This window comes from Numida meleagris, chromosome 12, assembly GCF_002078875.1.
Source record: "Numida meleagris isolate 19003 breed g44 Domestic line chromosome 12, NumMel1.0, whole genome shotgun sequence".
NCBI lineage: Eukaryota > Metazoa > Chordata > Aves > Galliformes > Numididae > Numida > Numida meleagris.
Window position 1 is genome coordinate 10,958,794 of NC_034420.1, and position 27,465 is coordinate 10,986,258.

A 27,465-nucleotide genomic window follows, 5' to 3' on the forward strand; every position below is an offset into this window, starting at 1 on the left:
TTTCCTTTCCTCCCCCCCACTTCTCCCAGAAATGATTCTAAACTCCAGTTGACTTCTTGAATTGAGGAAAGCCAAGGCCGTTCTCACTAGAGCAGTGCAGCCATGTTCAATTTCTCAAACATGTGATGAATTCCAACAGCGAGAAATCTTGAGGGGCAGAGAAAAATCCAAGATGAGAAATCACTGCCTGATGAATTTTGCCTTACAGGAAGGATCATTTAGAATTGGCAACTTCTCCAGTTAATAACAACCATGTATTTTACAAGAACCTCACATACGACCATCTCAAAGCAGAACAGACCCAAATGAGCCGGAGCAGTATGAGGGTCACTCTATGGAGAAATCCCCCAGGGAGCATGTTCTATTCCAGATTTAGCCCAAATCGGGCAGGCGAAGAGCAATTCCATCTGGATTTGCTGGAGTGTTTCTGGATTTGTACTCCAGGCATTGCCATGTTGGCTTTTACCTGTTTGGTTCAGGGTAGGTGCCCACACACCTGTGCTGCTGTGGTTGGTTGGAAGTGGACTGAGGGGACTGTTTGAGCGATATGGACTCTGTGATCACTAATTATCCATTTCTCTGGGGTGGCAGGAGGTGGATTTAACGTTTCTGAGCTCCTTTTAGTCTTTCCTACAGCAAGGAAAGACTGCATTACAGCTGCCAGCCTGCTGCCTGCCATGTAATGGGCCAGTGTGGGCAACGTGCTCCTCACCTAATTGTTTTTGATACAGTGACATGAAAACATGTCACTGTAGACATGTTGTAGACATGAAGACAGGTCCTTCCTTAATATGCAATTAGGGGTCATTTTATATGAGCTGTGCAAGTTAATGGAATTTAGCAGCTTAGAAGTGTTTTCTAATTGCAAATAATTCATTGTAACTTACTGAATGCCTTTGCTTATGCCTGCTGTCTGCATTCCTGCACCTCCTTATACTTATCTTAAAGTCCTCCTTGCAGTCCTCATGTAAAGTAAGGATGACAATATTCTTCTGAGGGCAGCAGCAGAGGGTCTCAAGGTTCATTAACCCATCCTTGGAGCAAAGCTCTTCTCCCAGGGATTTGGATTCTCCAAAAGGAGTAGCATAGAGAAAGCTGCAACCAAAGAGAGCTGGCACCCGGCACTGAATGATGACATGTGACAGTGCAGTGGGGTGAGGGGGTATTAGTACAGGATGCAGTTTGCTAGGAATTGAGTTTTTGTCTTAAACTTAGTGTGCAACTCATCACCTGCACTGTGCAATGTCTGAGCATGCAGTGCTCCCATCCCTACCCTCGACCTGGGCAGGGCTGCACCGCCCCTTTGTGTTTCCTTTGGCTGCTAAGCAGTTCATTGCAAATGAGTTTATAAATAATTCATGGCATGTTGCATTCTGTGCTTCAAAGTTCATCGTGTACGTGGTGGGCTGTGGGTTCTCTTGGAAGCGACAATGCTTTTCTCCATTCTTTTCTCTTTGTTGATCATGTGTGTGCAGAGCTCGCACAGCGTTCAGAACCTAAGGTTTCACTCTGTTTTTCTGTTAGCTTCTATGTAGCGGATTACAGTCATTTTCAAATTTGGTTATTATGGTTCAGAGCGGTTATGTTGGAAAGAAAATATTCTTCTGAGATTGGGGTTTACTGAAATACCCAAATGCTTGAGGAAGGTGCTAGAACTGACAGAAAAATAACCTATGTAAGTCTGAAATGGGCTTCCCAACCCTATGCAAGCATGAGTTATGCACACACCCTTCCTAAGCAGGCACTTACTATTGCTAGGCCTGCTGATGCTGCGAAGTAATGCAAAGTTTTTCAGGCTCTCACCCTGCATTTAGCAGTCAGTTGCTGTTGAGATGGCTCACTAGGGCAGGTTGTGTTTGGGGAAGGGTCATGTTAAAATTAAAGCAGCCCTTTCAAGGCCCAGTGCCAGCTCTAAGGCTGCTTATTATGGCGCTGGGGCCTCATTTTTTTTTTTTCCCCATAGGAGCACTGGAACCTATGTACATACATCATGTGGGATACTATGGTGTCACGGCCTTACCTTGCTCCTCCCAGGAGACTTCTTGCTCTGGGACCCCTCCACACTTTCTCAGGTGCATTGCAGATACAGCATCATTTTTTGACATGTGCATGTACAGTTTCTTGCCTTTTATTAAGTTTTGTTAGATCTCCCCAATCTGCCAAAGCAGATCTAAGAGCCATGTTCCAACATGTCAGAGCCCACCTCAGTTAAGCAGAGCATCCTACAGCTGACTTGGAGCGCTCAGCTGCTAAGCTCACCTTGGAGGAAGAGCTTAGGGAAGCACAGCAGGTTGATCCTGTTTGAAAGGGCGCTGAAAGCAGCACTGAGATCTGTCTGTCTACTTGGGGCTTACACTGGCACAGGTTGCTTGCCCAGGGAGGTGGTGGGTGCCCCATCCCTGGAGATATTAAAGGTCAGGCTGGGCAGGGCTCTAAGCACCTGGTGGAGCTGTGCGTGTCTGAGTTTAGTGCAGGGGTTTGGCCTAGGTGGCCATTAAAGGTCCCTTCCAACTCAAATGCTTCTACAATTCTATGCTGTCATGGACAATACCTGTGGTTACAGCCAGGCATGGGCACTGGGCTGTTGAGGAAGGTGAGGAGGAAACAGCAGCCCCCAGAGGGCTCCATCCCCTGCAGCAAATGGAGCCAAACGAGTCATCTGAGAGATTTAAACACTGTTCAGTGCTTTCCCCACCCTCCATGCACCCACTGAACAGGGCCAAGCAGAGGGTCTATGCATTCCTTAGCAAAGAGGAAGTGGTGTGGCTGCTCTCTGCGTTGTGGTGTTTCTTTTGAGGCTGCAAGCAAAGCCCACAAGTGTGTGTGTGGGGGGGGCAAAATGTCCCCATAGGTGTGAAGGGGAACATAGCACAGCTGGTGTTACACAAGCTTGGTTGTAAAAGATGGCCTGGAGTATGTAAGAGGCTATTCACACACCCCGCTGTTATAAAGTGCAGATCATATCAGTAATGTTTATTACAATTGCCTGATAGTGTGAATCAAATATTTAAAGACTGCCTATGCTGCTTCTGACTATAGATTGACTGCAGAAGAAAGCCAGGGTTGAACTGCCGGCCACACTTCTTGCTTTTTCTCTATTGAATGAGGCCATATAATTTTCCTGTGGGCTGCATATGGCACTGGAGCTATTTAGGTCTGTTCCTTCATCACTAAATGCAAGAGGATTTTTTTTGTTCAGTTTAAGGATGGAAGAATCAAGGTCACAGCACTGGAAAAAAGCTGTTAAAATAAAGACTGCTCATTGCTGGGTTTTGGAGACGACTGTTCATAAAAATAAAAATAATCACCCTGATATAACAACTGAACTTCAGCAGCAGCAACTTGTCTGCAGCGGATGGACTGAGATGGGAAATAAAAAAAACCCAGCTGCACATAAAATGTTAAAATTTTGAAGTTGTTACCATTTCACAGAGTATAAAATGAGTTAATTTGCTCTCAATTATTCTTTTCGGCTTCTGTAAGTTTTTTTTTTTTGGTTCATCTCTTCTGCTACTGAGGGGGGAAAAAAATGAAACAATGAATTTCGTGTAAGGGCAGAAAGGAAGAAGAGGGAAGTACTTAATTATTAAAAAACAAAACAAAACAAAAAAAAACTGCAAGGCAAAAAAATCTGGGAAGAAATTGCATTTTGATAATTTTCTGGGGAGTAGATTTTGCTGCTCTTAGGGCTGAATTCCATAACTCGTCCCTGCTTAAATCACAGCACATGTACTGACAGCTGATGAGACTTTGCTGGTCCCAGGGAAGGATGCAACCACTGCCTGCCCTGGCACAGTGCTGTATCACCTGCTGCTGCAGGGAGGCTGCTGGCAGCGTGGTGCTTAAATGGGGTTAACGTGAGAACTACTTTGCTGTCAGTTTGCAAACTCAGGCCAAGAATGACAGCTGAAATTCAGCTGAAAGATGTTTGTGAGGTTTCTGTTGTTGTTGAACTGCAAACAGTCCAAAACCCAGAGAGCAAGAGAAGGGCTGTGGATGTCTACCAAACAGGCCAGAGTCAACTCATTTGCAATGGGGTAAAGATTTCTTTCCTACAAACTGGTGAATGCAGAGCCCTGCAGCCTGGACCTGGGCACTGTCTCAGCTGTGATAACCGGGCTCATACTCCTTGCACTTGGAAGGCATGCGTATCTTTTCAGCTGGACTGAAGTCTTGCTATTTGTTCAGCTAATGAGCCCCAATCAATGCTCTCATTTACAGACAAAAATCCAGGCTGAACAACTTCGTATTTAAAACCCAGCTCCAGCAAAATGTGCTCACAAGTGATTGCATGGCAAGTGCAGAGTCTCCCATGAGCATCTGATTAGTTATCCAATTAAAATAAAACTGATGGATCATTAAAGCAGCATGTTGGTCCACAGTGCTGTGGGTTTTTTTTTTGTTGTTTTAATTATTGCTTTTTTCGCAGCAGACTTGAGCTCATCCTCCCCACACTGTGTGCAGGCAGGGGCTTGTTCCTGGATGTACGCACCTGCCTCTACTATCCAAGATGGTAATGCAACCTTCCCCATCGTTTCTACCTCTAAATCATTTTTTGGGGAATGAACACATCCCTGGACTTGAGGCTGTGAGATGGATCACTGGTATGACCCAGTCTGGGCCATCATAGACTAAGATCACCAAGTCCAACTACCAACCCACCCCACCATGCACACTCAACCATGTCTCCAAGTATCGCATCCATCCTTTTCCCAAAAACCTACAGGGATGCTCATTCCACCGCTTCCCTGAGCAGCCTGTTCCAATGCAGTTCTTCTTTCAGAGAAGAAATATGTCTTAATATCCAAAATGAGCCTCCCCTGATGCAACTTAAGGCGTACAGATATATACAGACCCATCTTGTCCACAGCCGACAGACACACAAATGTCTGAGGTCTAAATCACACTCGTCATGCTCAAGCAAACAAAAATACTCAACAGCTCTTTCCTTCTTAACAATCATTATTTTATTAATATATTTTACAAGATTGCAGTTGAAATCATTTAAATACAAATTTCTTTTTTTTTTTATACAGAAAGTGTAATAAAGTTAAAATAGTTCCTTGTGTAATTCATAGCATTATTGCAATGCTTACAAAATTTTGCATAGAGTGTGCAAGGATTGATGTTATTTGATACAAAAAAGCTTTATATTTTCCCACACAACCACACACATACATAAATTAAAAAGAAAAAAAGCCAAACAAATCTGAATTCCTTAATGAGAACTGTGATAAGACTTTAAAATTTGTTTGTCCTGTTTACAATATCAAGATCATTGGTGGTTATCAGAGTAGAGGTCAGACAAGGTATTTAACCATCACAGATGAGAACTGCCATTGTCACATGGGTCGTGCCTTTATGCTGCTGTTGTGGATGAATGGGGTTTTGCTTCAGCACTGAATGTTGTTTTGCTGTTGGGTTTAATTATGTGGAGCATTTGCTGGGTTAATATCAACAACTCTATTGGTGTTCGTGCACAAAAAAACAAAGTAAAATAGGGGGCAGGCAAAAAATAGAATGGATCCAAGTCAGATCCAGCAGGTCAACCCCTTCCCTGCACCCAAAGAACTGCACAGGGCAGATCCAGACCAAGATTTGGCTCACGGCTCAGGAATAGCTCTGATCTAGGGAGAACTCTGGGTGGGAATGCTAGCACAGAGCCCTTCTTTGCCAAACACAGGGTATGGTGAGTGCTCAGTTCTGCTGTCTGAGAGGCTCTGCAAGGTCAGTCTTTGTTACCCCTAACTCTGATAACCCCCAGAAAGCAAATCCCTGCAGACAGTGCAGCCTCAACCCAATGCACAGAACAACAGAGCCCCGGTGCCCACCTGGCATCGCTGCAGCTGCTGCCTTTGGGGTGAACAAAGACTTGCTAGAGCAGCAACCAGTAACTACCACCCTGTCTGCACCCACGCAGCACCTGTAAAACCATTAGCACTGATGAAGTGTTTCGTTATCTGGTACATCAAGAACAACACTGCTAGTGAGTGCACAAGCCCAGAGGAGGACCCATTGAGTCCCAAACCAGCAGGCTCTTGTTTAGTGTTGCCACAAGGTCCCTGGATACGTGGAACCACCCTGGGAGGAATGCCACTGGAGCAGTGGGGGTGTGCGTGGTGTTTGCAGCTCAGTCAGTGAGGAAGAAACGACAACAGCAACATTCTTTCAACTATAATCCAGCCTTCAACAGAAATAGAGCCGCCCACAATTAATTATTATTCTGCTCCCCAGCGCAAGCCTGCCTGAAGATGTTTCAAGGATTCTGTTATGAGGAAATCTTTAAAAGACGAAAGAAGCTGCATTGCTTTAGAAAGCGATGATGCCTTGAGCCGTACCAGGCTTCAGGAAGCTTTATCTCCTATCAGCAGTTAAGCCTTTCTAATGGGGCAAAAACGTGAGAGTACAATGCAACTTTAAACTCTTGCTCCATGCAGAGATGCACACGAGCTGTGCTTTGCAACAGGCCTATTCCTGCCATGGCAGAGCTGTTAGAAAGGGTGAGGTTCCATTTGGGATGGCTCAAAGATGTCCTTTTAATCTTAGACAAAAAAAGGCCTTTTTACTAAAGCCATGTGTTTTTACCCAAAGCACTTGGGAACAGAGTGAAAAATAAACATATGGGTTTTGCACAAATTTCTCTTTCTGACATTTTCTCTTACCGTCAGAAAGCTCAGGCCAACTCAGTGAGAGACAAACACAATCATATATTGCTCCATAGTGGATAGATCCTCCCTTCTTTTTAATACCAGTTAAAAAAAAAAAAAAAAAAAATTCACCCTGTCCAATGGAGATGAGTGGCCACTAAGGAAATCTGGCTGCTTTGAAGCAGGGAGCCCACTGCCACCGACCTGACCCCAAACCCCAGCCCCCACGTGGCTCTGAGCCGCAGCGAGGTGAGGCTTTTCCTGGAAGAGACACCACGGCTGACTTCCCTGCAGAAATTAACACTTTGAGCAAATCACCAAGTTAAGGGACTTGCAGCTCTGGTTTAAAGTGACTTGGATGGGAAATCTTAGCGATTCACTAGGATTGTATTTTCTTCTTTGCTCAGGATAAAAATCCCACAGCTTTAAATATCTGTCTTTTCCTGTATAAAGAAAGCGGGTCCCTTTCCATGATGGCAGAATGCAATTCAAGTGGCAGGACAAGAGAGTTTTAAATGATAGAGCCTTGGGGCTCTCTGTGCATAACCGTGTGCTTCTCAACCACAGTAAATTTAAAAGCTTTCTAAACACAAGCCACTCACTATAATTTCCATCCAAGCCCCAAGCCATTGTGGTTATTGTGGATGGAAACAACACCTTAGCCATCTCAAGCAGCCCAAGCTGTAAGTGCTTCCAGTGACAGCAATTCCACTGTGCACCAGGGAAGATCAAACATAATTGCTACCATATTTAGTGAAATGGATGTTATTAATTTAAAGTATAACAGTGTAAACAGACAAAGAAGTTCGCTGCATTACGGTGATTAAGGTGATGTCTCTTGCCACTTCTTCCCTCTCCCTCCTGCCTGCCTTCGGGTAATGCACTCCTCTCCTGAGTAATCTCATCAGAGCCACATCAGTGCTCAGCCCTGCTCCTACCACAGCTGTAGACTTCGCTACATCAGCTGTAAAAACACTGCAGCTGCCACGCAGAATTTACCTAAAAGGCCTAAATTTCACCTTAGCACCACTGCCTCGCGCTTGCTGCTCTCTGATTTGGGTCTTGGGAGGTGTGAGGTGGCACCGGGGGCTGCAGGCCACACGAACGCAGAAATACCACTACCGAAATATTACACGGCAATTCCAGAGCTGATGAAAAAGCTTAGAGGGGGGAAAATGGAAATGTTACAGTGATTGCATTCCTCAACAACAAGGGCAATGAGAATAAAGGAGCTGCTGCGTTCGGCTGAGGAGCACCAATCCCTGATTGCCGGAGCTTGACAGGAGTGCTCCCTGCATTTGCTCAGGTGAGTTCTGGATGATGACATTTCCAAATTTAAAATGTCAGCCATTAAAAAAAAACCAGCAACAAAGAAACACAACAAAAAACCATAAACCAAACAGAACAGCCCCAAACTTTCTTGTTTTTACGGCATGCACTTTACAATGAAGTCATTTCAGCACAGTTTCTCTTCTTCACCGAGCAGGGTGACTGCATTCCAAGGACTAAAGACTCGGACGGTTTCAGAGGGGCATCCTGCTCTTGTGTGTGTGCCCTGCCAGCATCCCTCATCTGCTGATGGTCGAGTGCACAGCCAGCAACAAACACCTCCTCAGTTTAATTATACCTTCAGCCCAGGACGATCTCTCTTAACTTTTTGGTTATTTCTTCATGTTTCTCTTTTTAGGTAACCTTTGTACACACCTAAAGAATTTCAGGTTATTTCCTTTTCTCCCCGTGAAGGAAATTAAAGGCTTCCTGCTGCTGTATGCTCACAAATGATACACCTGTGTTTTTCCTGCCCAGTTCCAAAAAGCACCATTGAAGTTAATGCCTTTCGGGTGCGAGGGCAACCAGAGAAGGGATTAATTTCTGTAATCTTTGGTCTTTGTCTCATTGTCTTTTGCAATGTGAAACTTAAAGCCATAACAGCAAAGAAAAATGTCTTTTGTTGTAAACAAGTGTATCTAACTATGTATATATGTGTGTGTGCATGTATGCCACGACAACAAAAGTTAATCTCCTCTAAGACCATCTGTCACTGCAAACTAGGTATGATGTGAACTGACATCTTTGCAGGTCGCCCTAGGAATCTCTCCTCAACCTTCAAGTAATTTCTAGGGAGGGTTTTCTTGATTCACATTGTTTTGCTGTACTGCAGGTGGGACTGCCAGGTGAATGCCTTCAGCTTTTTTGTTTGTGCATTGTGATACTTGTGACTGAATGAGGAAAAAACCCAAACTCTGAAAATACAGGTGCCTGAGAGCATGCGACTGAGAGAAACAAATACAAATCACTCTTGCACATGCTTAGTTTTCTAAAAATGTGTACCTACAGAGGTCACACACCTATCTTCATAGTTACCGGCCTCCCCTTTTCAATGACTTTCTTTCATTTCAACATTTCTTCAAACTCTAAAGCCACCCATTTCATGGACTACTGGGTAATATACTCCAAATAAGTTTAAAAATCAACAGAAACAAAGGTACATGGAGAATGGATGTGGTTGTATAATCGGTATTAGGATTGCTGCTTTTGCTAACGGCAAAATCTTTTTGCTTTACACCCCCCATCCCAACTCGTTACAGCAGAAGGGTCATACATGACATATGCATAAGGTACTGGTGTACAGGTAAGCACTGACAGTACTGAAGTGTGGCATTTAAAGCAAATGTAGCAAGGTCTCCAAACCCTGTGAAGAGCTACAATACAGAAAAGCATTTATCTTTATCTGGTTGCCTAAGGGACATTGACACTAGTATCACAGTGTCTCGATTAGCATTTCAATGTTTGCAATGCACACAGCTGCAATGCAGGATTGCACATGGAGCAGACAGAGTTCAGCTTCACAGCCACCACAGCTGCTGGCACTGTTTCCTCTGGCATCAGTGCCCTGAATTCTCACCCATCAGGCTCCTGCCTTTGCTCAGGCCACGAAGTCATTGGCATCTCTTCCACTGAGCTCAGCACGAACAGGTTCACCATCCACCCCAGCCTTGCCTTAGTGTTGAGAGGTAAAACTAAACTCTGATTTGAGATAAATGCCATCCCCCCCTAATAGCAAATGCTCAACTGAACTAAATTACAGGCCCAATTCATAAAGAAATACACAAACCCTTCTTTGTTTTTGGCATTCATCAATGGCAGGTAGAGTGTACATACAAAATTCCAGCCAAGGATGTTCTGACTTGGTTTGTACTCAGGGAAAACCAACCCATACAGGTAAAGCAATTGTGAGTGGTTTCTGGGCAAGGCAGGAGGAAAACTGAACCTTCATCATCTGCCTCTCCCAGCAGGTGAGTCAGTCACACCACAAGTGCCTCCAGACAACAAACTATGAAGTGTGAGGTGGCTGGAAGTGTCTGCATGCTGCTTTTTAAACAAAAAAAATGCAATTTTTCCCCTGGGATCTCATAGATACAGTCCTGCTCACTCTGGTTTGCTATTCATTGAACAGCAGAAGGTTACTCACATGACCAGCTGAAGAGCAGGCAGCATCATCTGAACTGTGGTCTTACAACTGAAGTGCGGGTCAAATGACTTTCAAGTCTCTGTATGGGTTCAATCTCTAGGCACACAGAATATCATTTTACGCTTTTAAAAATTGAGACAAAATTGTAAAATATATAAACTCCTTCACCTAGGCATAATTAAGGTACCCATTGTTCACTTTCTGCAGAAAACAGTAGTGGCACAGAGGTGTAAGGCTGTTCTCTAACAGCTCCCCCACAGAAATTCATACCAAAATGAATGTCCTTATAGAATCTCATGGTCTTCCCAAGATATGAGGGTGCTCACCTCATCCAAGATCCCAGCAGAAAAGACCATCCAGTCAAAGCGAAATTGCTGCAGAACAGCCCAAGGGTGTTTAGGATGAGGACTGACCACCGGGCGCTTGGGATCAGAGTATGGGATTGGGACACAGCATCCCTGCTGGGCCAGTCCTTGTGCTCAGCCCCATGCTTCCAACTAGCACTGATACCCTTAGAGAAGGGAAAGTTAACCCAACTTGTTTTCCCGTATGGGGCACTCCTTCTGCAGCATGCATCTTCACAACCACTCACATGCTTGTGAACATAGGATTTGTTTATGAATTGGGCTATGCTTGCTATAAAGTTTGTGATCAGTATTAAATGAAACAGGAAAAAAACCTATAGCAAATGTAGGACTATGAATGGGACTTCACCTGTGGTCCCAGAGGTAACATACACAGTATTTTGCTATATTTAATGTGGTAAAAAGAAACAACAGTATCACTCTTGGTGCCCCTACAGTCTTAATGCATTTCTTTAATATCTGTTTTAAGTTGCACAACCAGTTCCCAAGACACCCTCCTGTCCCTCCCCCCCAAATAAACTAGTTTTAATAACAAGATAAATATGATGTGCTTCTCCTTGCTGAGTGCATTGACTTAAGGCATAGGCACAATTCCCCTCTTTGAACAGAGATGGTATAGTCCTGTGTCCCAATACAATTGTTATCCTGGGTGACCCTTTGCATTCGAACATTGACTCAAGACAATAATTACAGGAATCATTCATTAACAAATAATTTGCATTCGTTAATTAATCTGAAAGCATCAGAGAAATATATGTAGATAACTCAAACCTCTTTCAGAAATAAATTTTATGGGAATGTCGCTTTGTTGGGAAGCAACATCCAATCAAAACGCCATGGAAATCTTCCCATTGAGTCCAGCCAGCTTTGGATCAGGCCAGAATCGATCAGTTAAAAATATCAAACCCTGGTACTCTCCAGACCACATGAAAACGTGGAAATATGTTAAAAAGGAAAGGGCTAAGTTATTATTTCTAAATATTATCGTCAGCTACATTGTATCTTGAAAATTGCTTGAAGAATACCAGCTTTGCTCAGCTATCGGTAGGGATGGGCACAGATCTGCCATGTTTGCACATGAGGTAATATTTTCAGTAGCATCTCAGTGGTGTAGAAACCTTGCTGTCCTCATGAGATTTACTGTGATTTAAACCCTTTTTGTGCTAATTAGTACACTGGTTTTTAAAAGGTTTTTACATGCATGTGAATGCAGTAATGGGTCGGAATTAAAAGATCTGGGCCCGTTTCAGTTTTTTTCCTCAAAACTTCTACTCTGGAAATAATGTTTCCAGATCAGATTCATGTTTTATCCTGCCTGTAAGCACCTCCTGGACTTCAGTAAGGAAAACGCACCCATGAAGAGATTCAATCACAGAGATTCTGGGGCTTGAATTCTAGAGGAACCAGCATTCAAAGCCTTTTCTTTCCAGTAATTTGAATTTGTCAAAATCTTTGTAGAGTCCTAAAAAAGAAATCTGTTACATTGTCAGCATCTCTGATATTGGCAGTCTCCACAAAATGTATGTGATCTTGGACTGCATATCCTGAATAGAAAGAGGACAAAAATTCTAGCATAGCATACATGTTATACATCAAATTTGGATGAATTTCTATGGGTTTAACAGGTGATTTTGCTTCTATAGGTACTGGTAGGTGATTTCCAAATCTTACACCTTCTCAGGTATGTTAGATCTTCTCAAAATTAAAGGTGGTAATAGAGAGCGTGTAGGGTGATCCAGGACACCTGTTCAGTAAAGCGGTTCAAGATTTTTCTCTTCTAGTCCAACTTTCAGAACTTTTTTTTCCTTTCAAGAACAAATACAATGCTGGTTCTGTTAGCACAGAGATGACTTTAGGTTGGGGTTAGAGCTGACATGTGACATCTGAATAGCACAAGGCATTCATTGCAGGTACAAGCAAGAATTGAAGCCCTTCACAAAATAATTTAGCGAGAAGATTAGGACTTTTCTATCGGCAAAGTGCAATCCATCTCTCCCACGAGGGAGCCATGCTTCAGGTGAAAATTAGAGAGTGTAGTTTAACCCCAGGTATCTTGGATCACTCTAGGCAACCAGTACAGCCCATCTGGCTGTTTTGTTTTCCTCATGCCACTGATTTAACGGTGCAAAAATAATCAGACGCTACTCTCCCCTTAGTATGTTGGTGCGTCTACTTTGGTTCCAGGGTCTACACCAGCCAGCAATCCCAATGCTCTTAGAACATGGTCAAAAACAAGGGGTGATCATTAGACTGTACTATTACGGAAGGGTCCAGGGGAGCATCAAGCCCAATTCAGTAGATTGTACCAGTAAATTTTGGTGTGGGAAAGAGAAATGCTACACAAATGTAACAGGGTCACCCTGGGATTCCTTGTACTGAAACATCATTTTACACAGAGGATATATATAATTTTATATATATATTTTATATATATATATTCACACACACGCGCGCACACAAAAAGAGTCTTTGATAGGCTTTCTGTGTTCTAGTAAAAATAGTTGGCAGCTGCAATCTAGGAGACCAGAATTGGCTTTTGTGCTGCCTGCGATGCCCCACTGCAAACTGTCTCTCAAAGGCAGACGCTTGTATTTATCTGGCAGGTGGAGCTAGTTCCTGCCTGAGACAGAAATAACCTCCCATTGGGGCACACACAGAGCTCGTAGATTTTTTGCCTGGACCCTGCAGAAGAGGAAGATCCTTGAGGCAAGTTAGGTAGTTTGATTTTTGCAGAATTCAATGTTATCTGAAGTCGGGGGAAAGGAGAGAGAGAAAAAGAGAGAGAATTAGTGAAGAGCTCTTATTTTTGATCTTGCGTTTAAGGAGGCCTCCTTTGGACAACTGAGCTGCTACAAAAACTGGGCAGCCAAGTGCGTGAAGCTGGGGAAAGGCTGACATCAATTCTGTTCATTTATATTTTCTTGCCCCGCTGCTTTCTGGGACGTCAACATGCGAGTTAAGCCCTGCGGCACCCAGCAGTGTGATGGCAGTGCCCCCCCATCGCTTGGTGGGAGGCATGTCTGGATCAACTCAAATGATTCTAGGATTCTACAACCTGTAGTCCAGAATATTACAGGGCAACTGACACTGTTTGCTCTTATCTTGCAACTGCAGTAAAGATCACTTCTGTTTTAGCATCCAACCACCTAACTGCCTGAAAGAGGCAGGCCAATATATGTTTTTAAAAAACAAATTAGCATTAAAAACACGAAGGCAACTGCTCACAGTCAAGAAATGCCTTGACTTTCAATTGCACTATATTAGGTAAGAGTTTTATTGCTATTTTTGTTTTGCTTTGTTTTGTTTTGAACTCCTTGCCAGAGGGATCTGGAGTATCTTAAAATGCAAATGTTTAGAAATAACAGAAATTGCAATAAGAATCTCAATCTGTGAATCACTGAGGACACTGAGATAGGAAAACAGCAGGCCGTACTGGATCTCGTGTCCTATGGGAAGCCTCCTGTGAGGCTCTCCTTGGGTTCCCATCATCCACATCCTTCAGTGTCTTCCACAGCTGTGGCAGAAGGAGGGGGTGAGAACGGGTATGAGAACGTTCTCCTGAGACATCAGAAGAGGTTTAACTCAATACCTATTTTACTTCTGTTATCAGCTTTAGTTATTCTCTCTATCCCTTTAGAAGTTTTCCCAGTGCCATAACCTGTGCCTTATAACATTCACATTCTTTCCAAAATGAAAACATCAGCTATAAAAGCTTTTTGGATCAATACGGGTGAATTAAGCTCTTCTTATAGAAAATATGTATGATAAAAGATTTAATTATGTTGGCCACGTAAATCCTGCTTTAACGTGACAAGGAAACAAAGAATTTAGGAGCGCTGTGTACTTTACTGCTGCATAAATTTGCCTGAACCACAGATGCTATTATCCAAGCACTTTAAAAATAATGAATTAGCCTTCTCCTCAGAGTGAGCCTTGTTTGCATATGATATGTTCAATCACTGCTAACACAACCTATGCTAGGAAGGTTTCACCAGTGCTTTTAGAATAGAATCATGGTTCTATGATTTGAAACCTGTTTTTCAAGTGCTAAATGAATGGGAAGGTTATAAATCTGCAGGAGATCTGTAGCTTGGTTTGTGTTTGCCACAAAGCTTGACGCTCTTTGCTTACCTCTCCATCTTTGGATTCCAGCCTGAGCTCTGTCCTGCACGTGGCTTTCAAGCTGCCAGCCTCAGCATTGATCTCGATGCCCTTCGGAGCCTCCATCACCAGCGCGCGCGTGGGTGACTCCAGTCTGAAAGAGAAGAGGGCATTACTGAGCCTGGCGGGCTGAGGATTCGCGTGTAACCTTGGGCTGTGGCCTGAACAGCCTGACTGCACGTTGCAAAGCAGCCTAGCGCCTCCCGAAGTTCAGATTCACGGCTGGTTCAGTCAGCAGAAAGAAACCACGTGCAACCATAGAATCATGAAGGGTGGAGCAGACCACTAAGTTCATCTAGTCCAACCCCAACCCACTCCCACCATGCCCACGTCCCTCACTGTGACATCCACCTTCTCCCTGAACACCTCCAGGGACAGCGACTCCACCATCTCCCTGGGCAGCCTGTGCCAGTGCCTGACAACCCTTTCTGAGAAGAAATCTTTCCTAATATCCAACCTAAATGTGGCAAAAGATGCCACAAATCCAATCTGCTAGCATTTCACATCAGCTTTGCTGTGCTGTAAATGCTGAAACGAGAAGTGAGGTGCAATAAAGCTTCCCCTGTGATCAACTCCCTCATGCACTAGCTCAGATTTGTAACTAATGAATACTAACAGGGGATATTAGCAAAGCAGGATAGCTACACAGAGAGCACAAGCACTTTTCCTCCTCAAAGCACTGCTAAGCAGGAGCAAATTCATTCTCATGACTCCCTATAATGTGAAGTATTTAAAAGGTTTAATGACGTAAGAAAATGGACAAAAAAGAAAAAGATGGAAGTCCCCCAAATTCCCAGTCTCCAGTGCTACGCTCACATTGTAGTGCTCACAGCAGCACCCTCCCGACTGCTTTAACCCCTCCTAACTGTGGTTATGTGAGGGAGCTCTGACATCCCCATTACAGCTCTGGCTAACACAGCCAAACCTTTTAGTTCAGGCAATTGAGGTTAATGCTTTAAGATCTGGAAGTGCAAGGTTCAGTCTTTCTGGCTGATTATTCATTCACAGGTCCTGTATTGTACTTGTCTCTTCTCTTCTTCGTAAGACAGACTCTCATTACTTTCTGTATTGAAAATAACAATAAAAAACATTTCTCGCTCTTTGGCAATTCCTCCTAGTTGACTTTATCACAGTTAATTTTATGTACCATCAGCAAATCTCAACTGTGACCTCACCAGCTGAAGCGAGGAGGACAACTTGAACAGAAGTGCCTTGTTCATGAGGGTGGATAGCGATAGGACAAGGGGGAGTGGTTTTAAACTGAGACAGGGGAGATGTAGGTTAGATATTAGGAGGAAACTTTTCACACAGAGGGTGGTGACGCACTAGAACAGGTTGCCCAAGGAGGCTGTGGATGCCCCGTCCCTGCAGATATTCAAGGCCAGGCTGGATGTGGCTCTGGGCCACGTCTAGTGGTTGGCGACCCTGCACTCAGCAGGGGGGTTGAGACTCGATGATCTTTGAGGTCCTTTTCAACCCAGGCCATTCTGTGATTCTATGAAAAGATCCTCTGCTTGGGGTGCTTTGGGCAGGCAGCAGTGACCACGGTGACACAACCAAAGCACGAGGCTGCACACACCCACTCAGCTTTATGGGCATCTTTTAGGCTTTGCTTGCATTACCGCAGCACTACTTCAGCTGTTTCTCTGCTCTTCATATATAATCATTTGTACAAGTCAGTGTATTCTTAAATGGACTCCTGCTGGTACTGAGACAACATTACGAGAGACTGAGGGAGTTTGGCTGTATTTATTGCAGCCAACAGTTCAATAAAGCAGAGGCACAGCTCCCTCTGCGTGGCAGTTTCCAAGTTACGACCTTCCCTCTTGCTGGTGCCTTCATGCTGCTGGGTTTTTAACACCTTTCCCTTAAGAGCCCAAACTCATCCATAATTTCCTGGCTGACTCAACTCAATCTAAATTTCAGAGAAGAAGTGAGGCACAGACAGCGAGCACAGCCTCATGGTTCCCATCCTCTGTGCAACCGTTCTGAGCTGCTTTTTGTTTGCTCTCCAGAGGGAAGTTACATCCTACGTAAACCTTCTCCTGATCCTCAGCTGGTGTCAGCCTGTGGTTGTTTCCTGCATGAGGAACCGAAGGTTAAGGCGGCTGCTGCTACTCATTTTTTCTTTTTCCTGATTGAATTGCAGATTGCATGGAGGAGAAAAAGCCTGCAAAGAATGACTGACGTTAAATAGTGCTACCTCAAATAAGAACCCCTCTGACCTTCCAATTGCAATAACCGCCTTTCCAGTATCTGTTAGAATTTCTTTACGGTAAAAATAGAGCACAAAGCCTTAGGGTTCTGGCACATGCACTCTGGTGCCTTTCATTACAGTGGCTGAACACATTGCTTGCCCCACATTTTCACTGGAGATCTCTGCCCCTCACAGCTCTCATCTTTGGTGTCACAGCCCCCAGCACTAAGGACCTTCTGCGTGCACTGAGCCCCAGGGTCTGGGCTGTAGGATGAGGGCACACATTGCCTCCTGCTGCCCATGCTCCAGAATCCTCCAGAGGAAAAGCAGGTCTGGGGCCAAGAATGTCTTAAGTCACTGTGGCTAAACTCACTAGAGGAGATGCCCAAACCTCAGGACAACTGAGCTAATCCAAGGATAAAGTAATTCCTGAGAGCCACAACCAGGTAACTCTTCAGCTTTCTGACATCTCAGTGGCTTCAATTTCTTTGACATCTTGGCTGTCTCAAAGCATTTGTTCATCTGTTAATCTTGTAGCTCTTCTGGCCACTGAGAAATGAACCTTGAGTGCAAAACACTGATCAGACACCACTGTACAAATGAACTCAGCTACAGCAGTAGCACCTGATTGCTGCCCTTTTATGGGAGCAGTCTCCCACTCCCGCACCAGCACCGTACCGGAGAGAGCTAAGGAATAGGGAATTAACAAATAGCTTCCCATGGTGGGAGATCACAGAATCATAGAATCCTACAAACATCTGAGTTGGAAGAGACTCAGGAACGTCATCCAGTCCAACGCCCCTGCAATGAACAGGAGGGGACCTTCTACTTCTAGAACCTACCTTATGCACACAAGTCCTTGTAACATCAAAACGAACTAAATTCCTGCTTTCAATAAGCAAACAACCACCTAGAAGTTTATTAGATAACACTGCCCTCAAGTTTCATTCTCTTTTCATATCTAACAAAGGAAATGAGTTGTTCTCCATCCTCCACCCAGTGGAATCCTACAGGCAAGAGAACAGCATCTTCAAAACACTGACGAAGCACCAAGCAATTGTAGACATATCCTATTCGCCACAGAGTTCTTGCACCATGGAGACAAATATATCCCTCTTGAGCATCTCCTGATAGCCCATGGTGTAGCATGGCACAAGCACACAACACTGGGGTTCTGCTCTTTGCAGAACCCATGTCTTCTTTAAAGTTAGCTGAGCCAAATCTGCCTCTTTTCCTCCTAATTTACAGGCTCAGACAGTTGCAATCTTGCTGATATGCTGAATTAACCAAACCCCATCCTTTTGTTAAAAGTATCATTTTGAAGCCCAGACCTTGCTTTCTTTTTCAAACCTTAAAACTATGGGAATGAGTGCAAGTACTCTAACAGCAATGGGCAGCTCTTCCAGTGATGAGAATCGTGTGCTTGCAGCTTGTGTGGTTTTGGATTTGTACTGTGAGCTTGGAATTTTACTCTTCTCACTCTCCTAAACCTGTTTGACAAAGGTATCACCTGTCTGCATGGGACATTTGTCCCTGTTTATGCTACTGAAAGCAAGGACAACAAGGTCTTGATAAAACTGTCTTTGGCATTAGAGGGACATATGATTACAAGAGACTTAATTTGATTATTTTCTGTTTCCTGAATGAATTGCTGAGACACCTGTCTTTAAATCAGAAGCTGAAAAATCTATGCAAAGCCCCAGAAAGGAGTCAAGGAGTTTATGCTCCAGGAGGTTTGAGAAATGTTTACTGAACGCTTTCATTTGAAGCAAGCATTTAAGAGACGCTCTTCTCTTAAACCTAATTCTGTCTTCCAGAGCAGAACCAATTTGAAGACCAATAATGAAAGAAAATGATTTAGCGATGAACAGATAATTTGTTCAAAATCAACATTTGTTTTTCAGTAGGATACTCTGGAGCTTTCAGCAGGATTCACATCTCCCAGCTAGGTGTAAGCCCGTACTTACAGCCGTAGGCTGCGAGGGTGGCTGCATGAATATAGATTGTTTCATTATTTGCTCCTGCTCTTGAGTTTCCATCCCAGCAATTGGCACATAAGCTCTTCTTTATTGACCATGGGTGCTGCTTATTTTTGCTCCACTGTCTTGAGGACCTCTCTGACAGCGCTATGCAAGGAGAGGAAGTTCACTGCTACCCAGAGTTACACTGATTTCCAAACTTGTCGAATTCACAACCGAGATAAAATGATCCTGCCACTGCCAGAAAATTGCTCCTGTCCCACCTACAGCCTCTTGTCTGGGTGATGACCATGGAAACCTTTCTGATAGGTTCCAGGTTGCCAAGCAAGCCAGAAATTTTCAAAGGATGCAAGTAATGGGATTTTCAAAACTACTGAAGAAGCCCAAGATCCACTTACTCCACCAGGTGTTAGGTACTTTTGCAAATCCCATTGAGTACCTAAATGCCGTAGCAAATCTGACCCCCATCGTACTTAGTTCTGCAAGAGAGGTTATAGCGCTTCCAAGCTCCACAGGGAGAATGGAAAGGTAAATAGATGAGTGGTCGTGAAGCAGTTACATACTGTAATAACTGAGATCAGGTAAGTACCATTGCCAAAGATTGATGGCAATTGGATAACTGATGTTCCCAAAACTCCGGTATTAAGCTCTTACCTTCATCAAAAATACCGTTCCTCCCACTGAGCACATTCAGCCTGCACAGCAATGTGCAAGATGATGTATGCAAAGGAAGCCTTTCTCCAGCTCACCACGCTTAATGGACAGTGTTAAATGTGTCTCTTAAGCCCTTTTACTCAAACCTACCACCAAAGCACCTCTGATTTTAAAGAGCTGTGATGGCGTATGTGCATCCCACAGTGAAGCCCACTTCTGCTGCTGCTGGAAATCCTGTGTTCCTGGGAGCCAACAAAACAGTGAAACTTTTGGTGCCATTCCTCCTTGGTTTTGAAAACTTCAGGAACAATTTAGAGGAGGTCAGCACTTGGGTTTGCATTGCGGTTCCAGTGAAGTTCATTCTCTTGGAAAGATCATTACTTACCCAGATTTCTAGTTTTCATTTCCTTCACCATAAGCAGCCACATTAATCACTCCAGCAGCATGGGTTATATTTCCTTCTTGTCTCTCCTCAACCCCTCTAGAATAATCCATCTTTTGCCTTACTATTATGAATGGACTTTGGAATTTGGAGAGAAAAGAGGATATTCCAGATGTGAGGGCAGTACCACCAGCATCGAGGGGCTAGTGATGTGCTTCCAATAAAACTGATATCATTTCCTTAAAATAATGAAGATCAATGTGAATAGTTCCAGGGGAAATTACTCACTGGAGTCCAGCATCAATGCAAATAGGACTTGCAGTTTGCTGGTAAACTACAAGGAATGGCCTCGAGCTTCAGAAGTTCTTGTCCCCAACAGGAGATTTTTCTGCATTAGGCACAAACTTCATTTGCAGTGTGGAAATGGAAAGAGAAGTTTGCTCTCAGGAGGTGAGGAGCATATGATGCAGCAGTGTGGTAACATGAGCTAATTTAATTTTGCTTGGAAACCTCTGGACTGAGAATAGAGCATGTATTACTGCAGCTGTAGCCCATTATTTCTAATGACTCTAATTATTTCTTACGGTATCCATCTGACCAGCTATAAGATTTCACATTGAGCATAAAATTAGCCAATGTTACCACTGTGCCTGCTTACATCTCATACAATTGGTAAATTATGCTAGCAAGTATATGTAGAGCTCCATCAATTTGCTGGTAATGAACCAGTATCTCAGGTTGAAATTTGCTTTCAGTTTTAACTCTCTTGTTTCAATGAAATCAATGGAATCACCCATTCCCACAGACTTATACTTCTGATAACATTATTTGTGTTATCTTACATAAATCTATTCATAGAATAGAACACAATAATTTACTCCTCATTAACTGGAAGGTAATTAGCTTTTACTAAAGAGCAAAGAAACCATGTTTAATTTCCATTTCCAGAATGCTTTTAAACTTTTTTTATTTTAATTGCCTTACGTGTGCTTGGAGTGGAACAGAAAGTTTGGGAGGAGGAACAAGGGAGGAACAAGGTCTGGGACTCTTCTGATCAAAACCTTAAATGAAGTTCAACCAAATTCTTGTAATCTTGCAAGGAGCAAAAGGCTCTGACATGAGCAATACCCGTCTGCCCTACGTTTCTTTCCTTCTGGATGGGATTGCTATTTCATGAGAACAAAATGAGCTAAAATATGACAATGGCACTGACACAAAGCTTAAGGTAAAAACAGGAAAAGAGCAAAAAAAAAAAAAAAAGATCTGGCCTTGGAGTGAGAGGTTAACATAAAAATGGGAAAACAAAATCTCTCTCCCATTCCTAAACAAGATACTAAAATTTTGAGTAATTATGTTGTCACATATGGCACAGTAAAAAAGCAACAAGCACTCTGAAAGCTTACAGAAGATATCATCACTAATAATAAAATATGTATCCCCGTTATTTATTCCCTAGCATCGACATAAACCTTGTTTGCAATTACATTTTAATGAAGCACTCCAATTACTGTTTGAATGAGGACATCTGATTACAGTCTCAATCAACATAAATAAATCTTGCTTATGAAAGGTTTCCAGGGTATTTTCTTTAGCAACATTAATTACAGAAGTAAACAAGGATATATGATTATCACAGCATCCAATTGTAAATCCTGGTTATAGCTGTACATATTCCTTAGTTTGACAGCACGCATCACAATACAGTTTCCAGTGTCTATGCTGCAAATCTGTTAAATGACAATTCCAATGCAGCCATACTCTGAAATAGATTTTTATGGCCACATCTAATTCCTAATAAGATCTAGATTCTTTCAGCTATCACCCACAAACTATGGTTAATTCCTCAGGAAAATCCAATTAAATCTGTCAGAGACCTGGCAGGAGCAGAGGTCTCATGATGCTTTATTGGAAATTACAGTTTTCTAATGGAGCCAGAGAAGCCTGGTTCAAATGGCAAGGAGGACAACAACTTTGCTTCTCCGTATTTGGATAATGGAGGTGCTAAAGAGATTTTACACAAAGCCAAGTGAAGATAGAGAAAAAGGAATAGATAAAATAATGTGAATTACCTTTATGTATAAATTATGGGCAAAATCTAGTATTTCCTTGGATAGTGAGCATGCTGGATGAACAGTCCTGCTTGGGATCTGCTAGTGCTGCAGTCCTTGGTGAATGAATGAATGTGTGTGGGGAACGATCCTCCCCTTTTGCCAGGCTACATCTGTCAAAGTTCTGACCGTTTCCCTCTGCAGTAACAGGAGCAGTTTGAAACCATTATAAAACAGGTCAAAGCCAGCATTAGGAAGGTGCTTAGCTAATGTTGAAAGATTCGAGTGGGTCTAGATAAATGAGAAACCAGAGGAGTCTGGAGGTGTGGCTCACAGGAGCCCACTGCTGTGGTGTATTCAGAGCACTAAAAAGCAGTAAAACCAGAAAAACACGGAGGAGTCAAAATACAATTGTGAATTCTTTGTGAATATTTATCAAGCTAAAGCATGGGAATTGTTGGAGGAGATGAAGGAGCTGTAATTACGTGGGTTGTCCTAAATGATTTTTTTTTTTAATTATTATTTTATAAGTAATCTCTGGAATGGTATACAGGAAGAAAAATATCGTATTTAGAGGACAAAAAAAGAGATCAAATGGAAGAGATCATATTACTCTAGAGAGAAAAATGTAGTGCATAATACTACTGAGATCTGGTTTCATTATGAACTGGAGAAGTGGTGAAGGGTAGAGATTGTCAAAGAACAAAGTACGAGATTAACGTTTTACTAAGCAGAGGTATGGCAGAGAAAATTAAAATCATCTGGATAATTAAAAAATGCTGTTGCTTATAAATCAAGGCAGGAAATTATCATGGAAATTGGGAGACAGTCAAAAATGATGTGTGGTAAATACAGAAGCAGTTTAAGATGATGATGCGTTTTAAGGGCCAGGGAAGGGACTGAGGGATGCGAAATGAGTTGTTCCTATTTTAGTGATGACGGCAGCGACGCTCTCCTCACCCGGTGGGCTGTGAGCAGATTGATCTCGCTCCGAATCCCCACTGTGCCTGACAGACGTGAGCAAAGAGCTGTCTGCAGGATTCCCTCCGTCCTGCTGTGCTCAGTCTTTCAGCCTTAATTGATGAGCTCTGACATCCAGAGCCATTACAGGACCAAGTGGTGGGAAACCTCCGCAAAACCAGGGCAACAGCAGAATCATGGAGGTTGGAAAAGACCACTAAGATCATTAAGCTCAACCCCAACCCACCCTCCCCCCACCATGCCCAATGACCATGTCCCTCAGTGCCACATCTCCACGGTTCTGGAACACCTCCAGGGATGGTGACCCTACCACCTCCCTGAGCAGCTTGTGCCAATGTTTAACCACTTTTTCCTGAGAAGTTTTTCCTAAAAAATGGAACAGCCAGGGTCACATCCAGAGCAGCACAGCCCTGCGGGTGCTGATGCCAGAGGCACAGTGCCAGTTTCTCAAGGCAGAGGAGTCACCAGCTGGGAGCACAGGAATGATTAATAAAACCACAGCAGTCGCAGGTGGGACTGAGGAGATTCAGCTTGACTACAGTCTTATCTATTAACATAATTAATGCCAGGAATCAACCATAGAAGACACTACAAGATAAAGAAGCAGAGAATCTGCACGGGTTGGAGGAAAGGCAAGGGATGAATGTCCTCTCTCCTAGAATGAGGAGAAGAGTGACACATTATCACTGAGTGGTTGATTAAGACCTGGTAACAAAACCACTGTTACAGATGCCTCTAGCTGAAACTTTACAGCCATACCTTCTTATGTAACTTACTGCAGTAAAATAAAACAAACTGAAACAAAATAAATTCCTCCTCCTGTTGGATACATTAATGAGAACATTCATTTCACACATGGGGAAAAATAATTACTTTTTATGTTACTGTAATTGCCTAAACCAGAGACGCATTTTTCGGAAACAAAGGTTGGGCTGGTGTAAGTTTCTAATTACGGGCTGAAAGCTTCTAATTAAATGGCACTAATTGGAAGAAACCTTTTCAGCCAGAATTACAGAAGAGGCTGCTAAGATTGGGTGTTATCTTGACGCGCTGTCATCAAGCCAGGAATGAAATAAAGAAATAGAAACAGCACGGTAGCTCCTCAAGCCTCTGGCACGACTTGCTGCCTAGTAGTGAAGTGTGTGGAGGCACACTGGCCTGAGACCTCCCCTCTGCAGCTGCGGGGTCAGCAATATGGTGTCAGCCCAGTCCCACCACCCTACAGGGTTACAGTAAGTTGGTGCAGGCCGATGCAAAGGGGCACAAGTGTTGCACTGGCTTCTGGAGCACATAACAAAGTTTATGTTAGCTTCTGGATGGTTGCAGGAGGACAAATGCCACTTGAGCTGGCGTAAAATTAGAAAATCCAATGGAAAAATGGAACTTCAGTCAGATAAAACTTGCTAGATTAATCCATTAAGTATTTATTAACCTAACATACATAGTGCTCTACTTCGGGGTGACTTTCATGTGCAGTGAAAGCAGCAATTTATCACTGCATCAATTTGGGCCAACTCTCTGCTACTTTCAAGGCTTGATCTTTCGTCCTACTTCTGAAGACTGCACGGAACAATTGTTTGTTTCTCTATCTCATTCTTTTTTTTACTCAGAGCTTACATAATCCTGCTGAGCAGACCCGCATGCTGCCAGTGACAGAGAAATCACTTTCTTGAGATAATCCAAAGTACGTGGATGATACTGTGGGTGCAGTGCTATGCATTTACTGCAATCATTATCAGCAGTGGTTTGCATGAAGCCTTCTACATCAGAACTGCTTCATGAAGAGAAGAAAGGTTGATGCAGATTTCCATTTAAAGTTTTTTTTTGTTGTTGTTGTTTTTTTTTTAAGTCTATCATGGTATTTTTACTTGCCACTTGGTCAGACATAAAGGAAAGGGTCAGGCAGGTTAGAATCTCATGTGGACAGTGCACAGGCTCAGCCTACAGTGCTTTCTGCAGTGATATTTACTTTCTCATTGCCTTGATGATTTATTCTGTTCCTTCTAAAAAGATTGGACTTAACAGTAAATCACAATGAGAAATACGGAGATACTAAAACTAGAAAGGATTTGAAATGGTAGAATACCTGTTGGAAAAAAAGTGCGTCTGTATGCATCACATACTTGGTGGTGGTGGTATCCTTTGAAAGCATGTAGTGAATTCTGTAAATGGATTTGAAGAGCTTATTTAGCATGACAAATTGGCTACAACCTGGTGGCTATTTCTGAAAATGCATTTATAGACCTTCAGACACTGATACTCCTGTGGTATATCCATTCATTGTACAGTCAATTTATAATGATTCCACCAAATTAAATCTTTATTAACAATCTTATTGACTCTGGCTTTGACTTTTGGTCCCCCCTTTAATTAACTGCAGTAATGAGACAAGCAATATCCAATGTAACAAGCGACCAAACATTTTGTTTTAAACCTGCAGTTTATTCCAAGCAACTTCACAAAAAAAATGAAGGCTGAATTGCTATTTGCTAAATGTCAATTTTCACACTCTGCTGAACCCTTTCTGAAGCCTGTCAACTACAAATCTGTAGTCATTTTTCCCCCTCTGATCAGAGCTATACAGAGCACGTAACGGGTTTTCAGAAACTTTTCATTTTTATGCAGAAGTACCATTTGCTGTCCCCAGTATACTTCACAACATGGTAAATAGGCATAATTCATACATCTAAAGGGATGCATATGCCAAAGTTGTGGCCTCATTCACAGTGTTCACCAGGGATACAGTTTTATGTCTGCATGCGTAAGGTCTCAGCAATGACCCAAACTCCTCAATCCAACCCACTACTTCACAGGAATACTGAGCCATGCAGTTTTCTAGTGTGCTGGGCTCTTGCTCAAAGCCAGGGAGCTGTTTCACCCTTTGTGAGTCCCAGCAGATGGTTATTCTCAGACTTGCCCCATGATTAGAGGCACTCCTCATGTCTGCAGGAGAAATGCCATGCCTTGCTGTCTGACAGGCACAAACCAGCCCCACATAATCACAGGCATTCACACCCTTCCTTGTACAGGCAATCATGACCGTGCATAGAGACACAGGACCTGGCTATAGTGAAAAGAATTAACTAGTACTGGCTCAGTACCACTGTGGACCAATTCACCCAATTTCTCACATACTTACTGCTATTTGATGAAGTTTGGAAAGCAAGTGGGATCACAAAATACACTGTCTAGGTCAGGATACTCAGTGACATGGATTAGTGGGCATGGCAAGACAGTTGGACTTGATGATCTTTGTGGTCTTTTCCAACCTTAAGAATTCTATCATTCTATACCACCAAACAGGACAATAACCAGTATCTCTAGCATTATTTCTGGCGTATAACAGCCTAGAAGTTAGTTGCTCATTCCTGTATCAAAACTAGCTAACCTGAAACCTATCTTTGAGGAAAAAAAACAGACAATTTTTCATGAGTACCCACTGATCTGTGATTTCTTTACATTATAACACTAGTTCACTACCTCTTTCAATAATTTGGGAATTTTTCCTCTGTACAATCTATAACATCCAACAGAACACAAATACATGAAAAATGAACACAACTTCTCCAGAGGAATGCCATGAAAAAGTCAAGGAACAGATAAGATTTCTGAGGACAGAGAAGGAGAGCAGGGACCAGTGCCCTGTGGGGGCAGTTCTGAGCTGCTACTATTTGGGCATGGAGGAGTTCGCAGGGCAATGGGAGGGATGGGATATTCAATATAGTTATTCTCCCAGTTCTTTGAAAATTTTGAACTCATTTGAGATTTACAGCTAATTTCTTGTTTTCAAAGAAAAATAGGTTGGAAATGGTGCAGAGAAGAAAACAAAGGGATTGTGGAGGTGGGTGGAGGGAGGAATGAACTAGAGAGAGAAAGAGATCAGGCAATTAAAAAAGCCAACTTGCTGTAAAGAGAGTACAGACATGTCTCCAAAGGGACTACTATAATTCTGAGAATAGGATGTTTTGCAAATTCTAAGTGTCAATTTATCTTTAGCTAAAAATGAAACTGATTTCTGTTTGTCTTTTGCATATAATCACTCCTGAGCACAACATGCATTCTAAGGTACACTTTGGCAATCTTTCAAGAGAGATATGCTAGATTTCTCTTAACTGAGACAGGCTGAACCTAGTGGCAGCAATTCAGTGGCTGGACTAGATGATCTTAGTGGTCTTTTCCAACCTTAGTGATTCAACAGTTCCCAATGGGAGATGACCATAATTGCATGAATACAGAGAAGCAACACCCCTGCTCTACTCCATCTGTAACACATGGACACGGGAACTACAAAGCAATGCTGCTTCAGGTGCACATCTCAAGAAGCTGTGATCCTTGCTCTTGACTTTGTCTCTGCCAGCATCCATGCTGTGAATTACTGGTCCTTGTTTTAATGCATAGAAATCAGTCCCCCTGCTCCTTGGCTCAACACAACAAAAAGTGAAAATGTTCAGCATTTCTTGACTTCCATGAGGTTCCTTCAATACTTTCTTGGGCAAGTCTGCATTTTCACACTCATAACCACTCCTGTATCACTTTTTTCCCAGATATCAAAGAGAAAATGACAGCTGCTAACAGAGCA

The 27,465-nt window shown here is 42.9% G+C and overlaps 1 protein-coding gene across 12 annotated transcripts in view; it reads right to left on the minus strand.

Annotated features, from left to right (window-relative positions):
* SGCD (sarcoglycan delta) overlaps positions 4,950-27,465 on the minus strand; it is a 410,388-nt gene continuing 387,872 nt past the window's right edge. For 11 of the 12 annotated variants that reach the window (XM_021410212.1, XM_021410219.1, XM_021410211.1 and 8 more), the window contains 2 exons: positions 14,616-14,739; positions 4,950-13,230 (listed from right to left, as the gene is read on the minus strand). In XM_021410212.1, coding sequence (XP_021265887.1) covers positions 13,057-13,230; positions 14,616-14,739 — 298 coding nt within the window. In that variant the 3' untranslated portion in view covers positions 4,950-13,056. The other variant, XM_021410222.1, reaches the window with a different exon arrangement.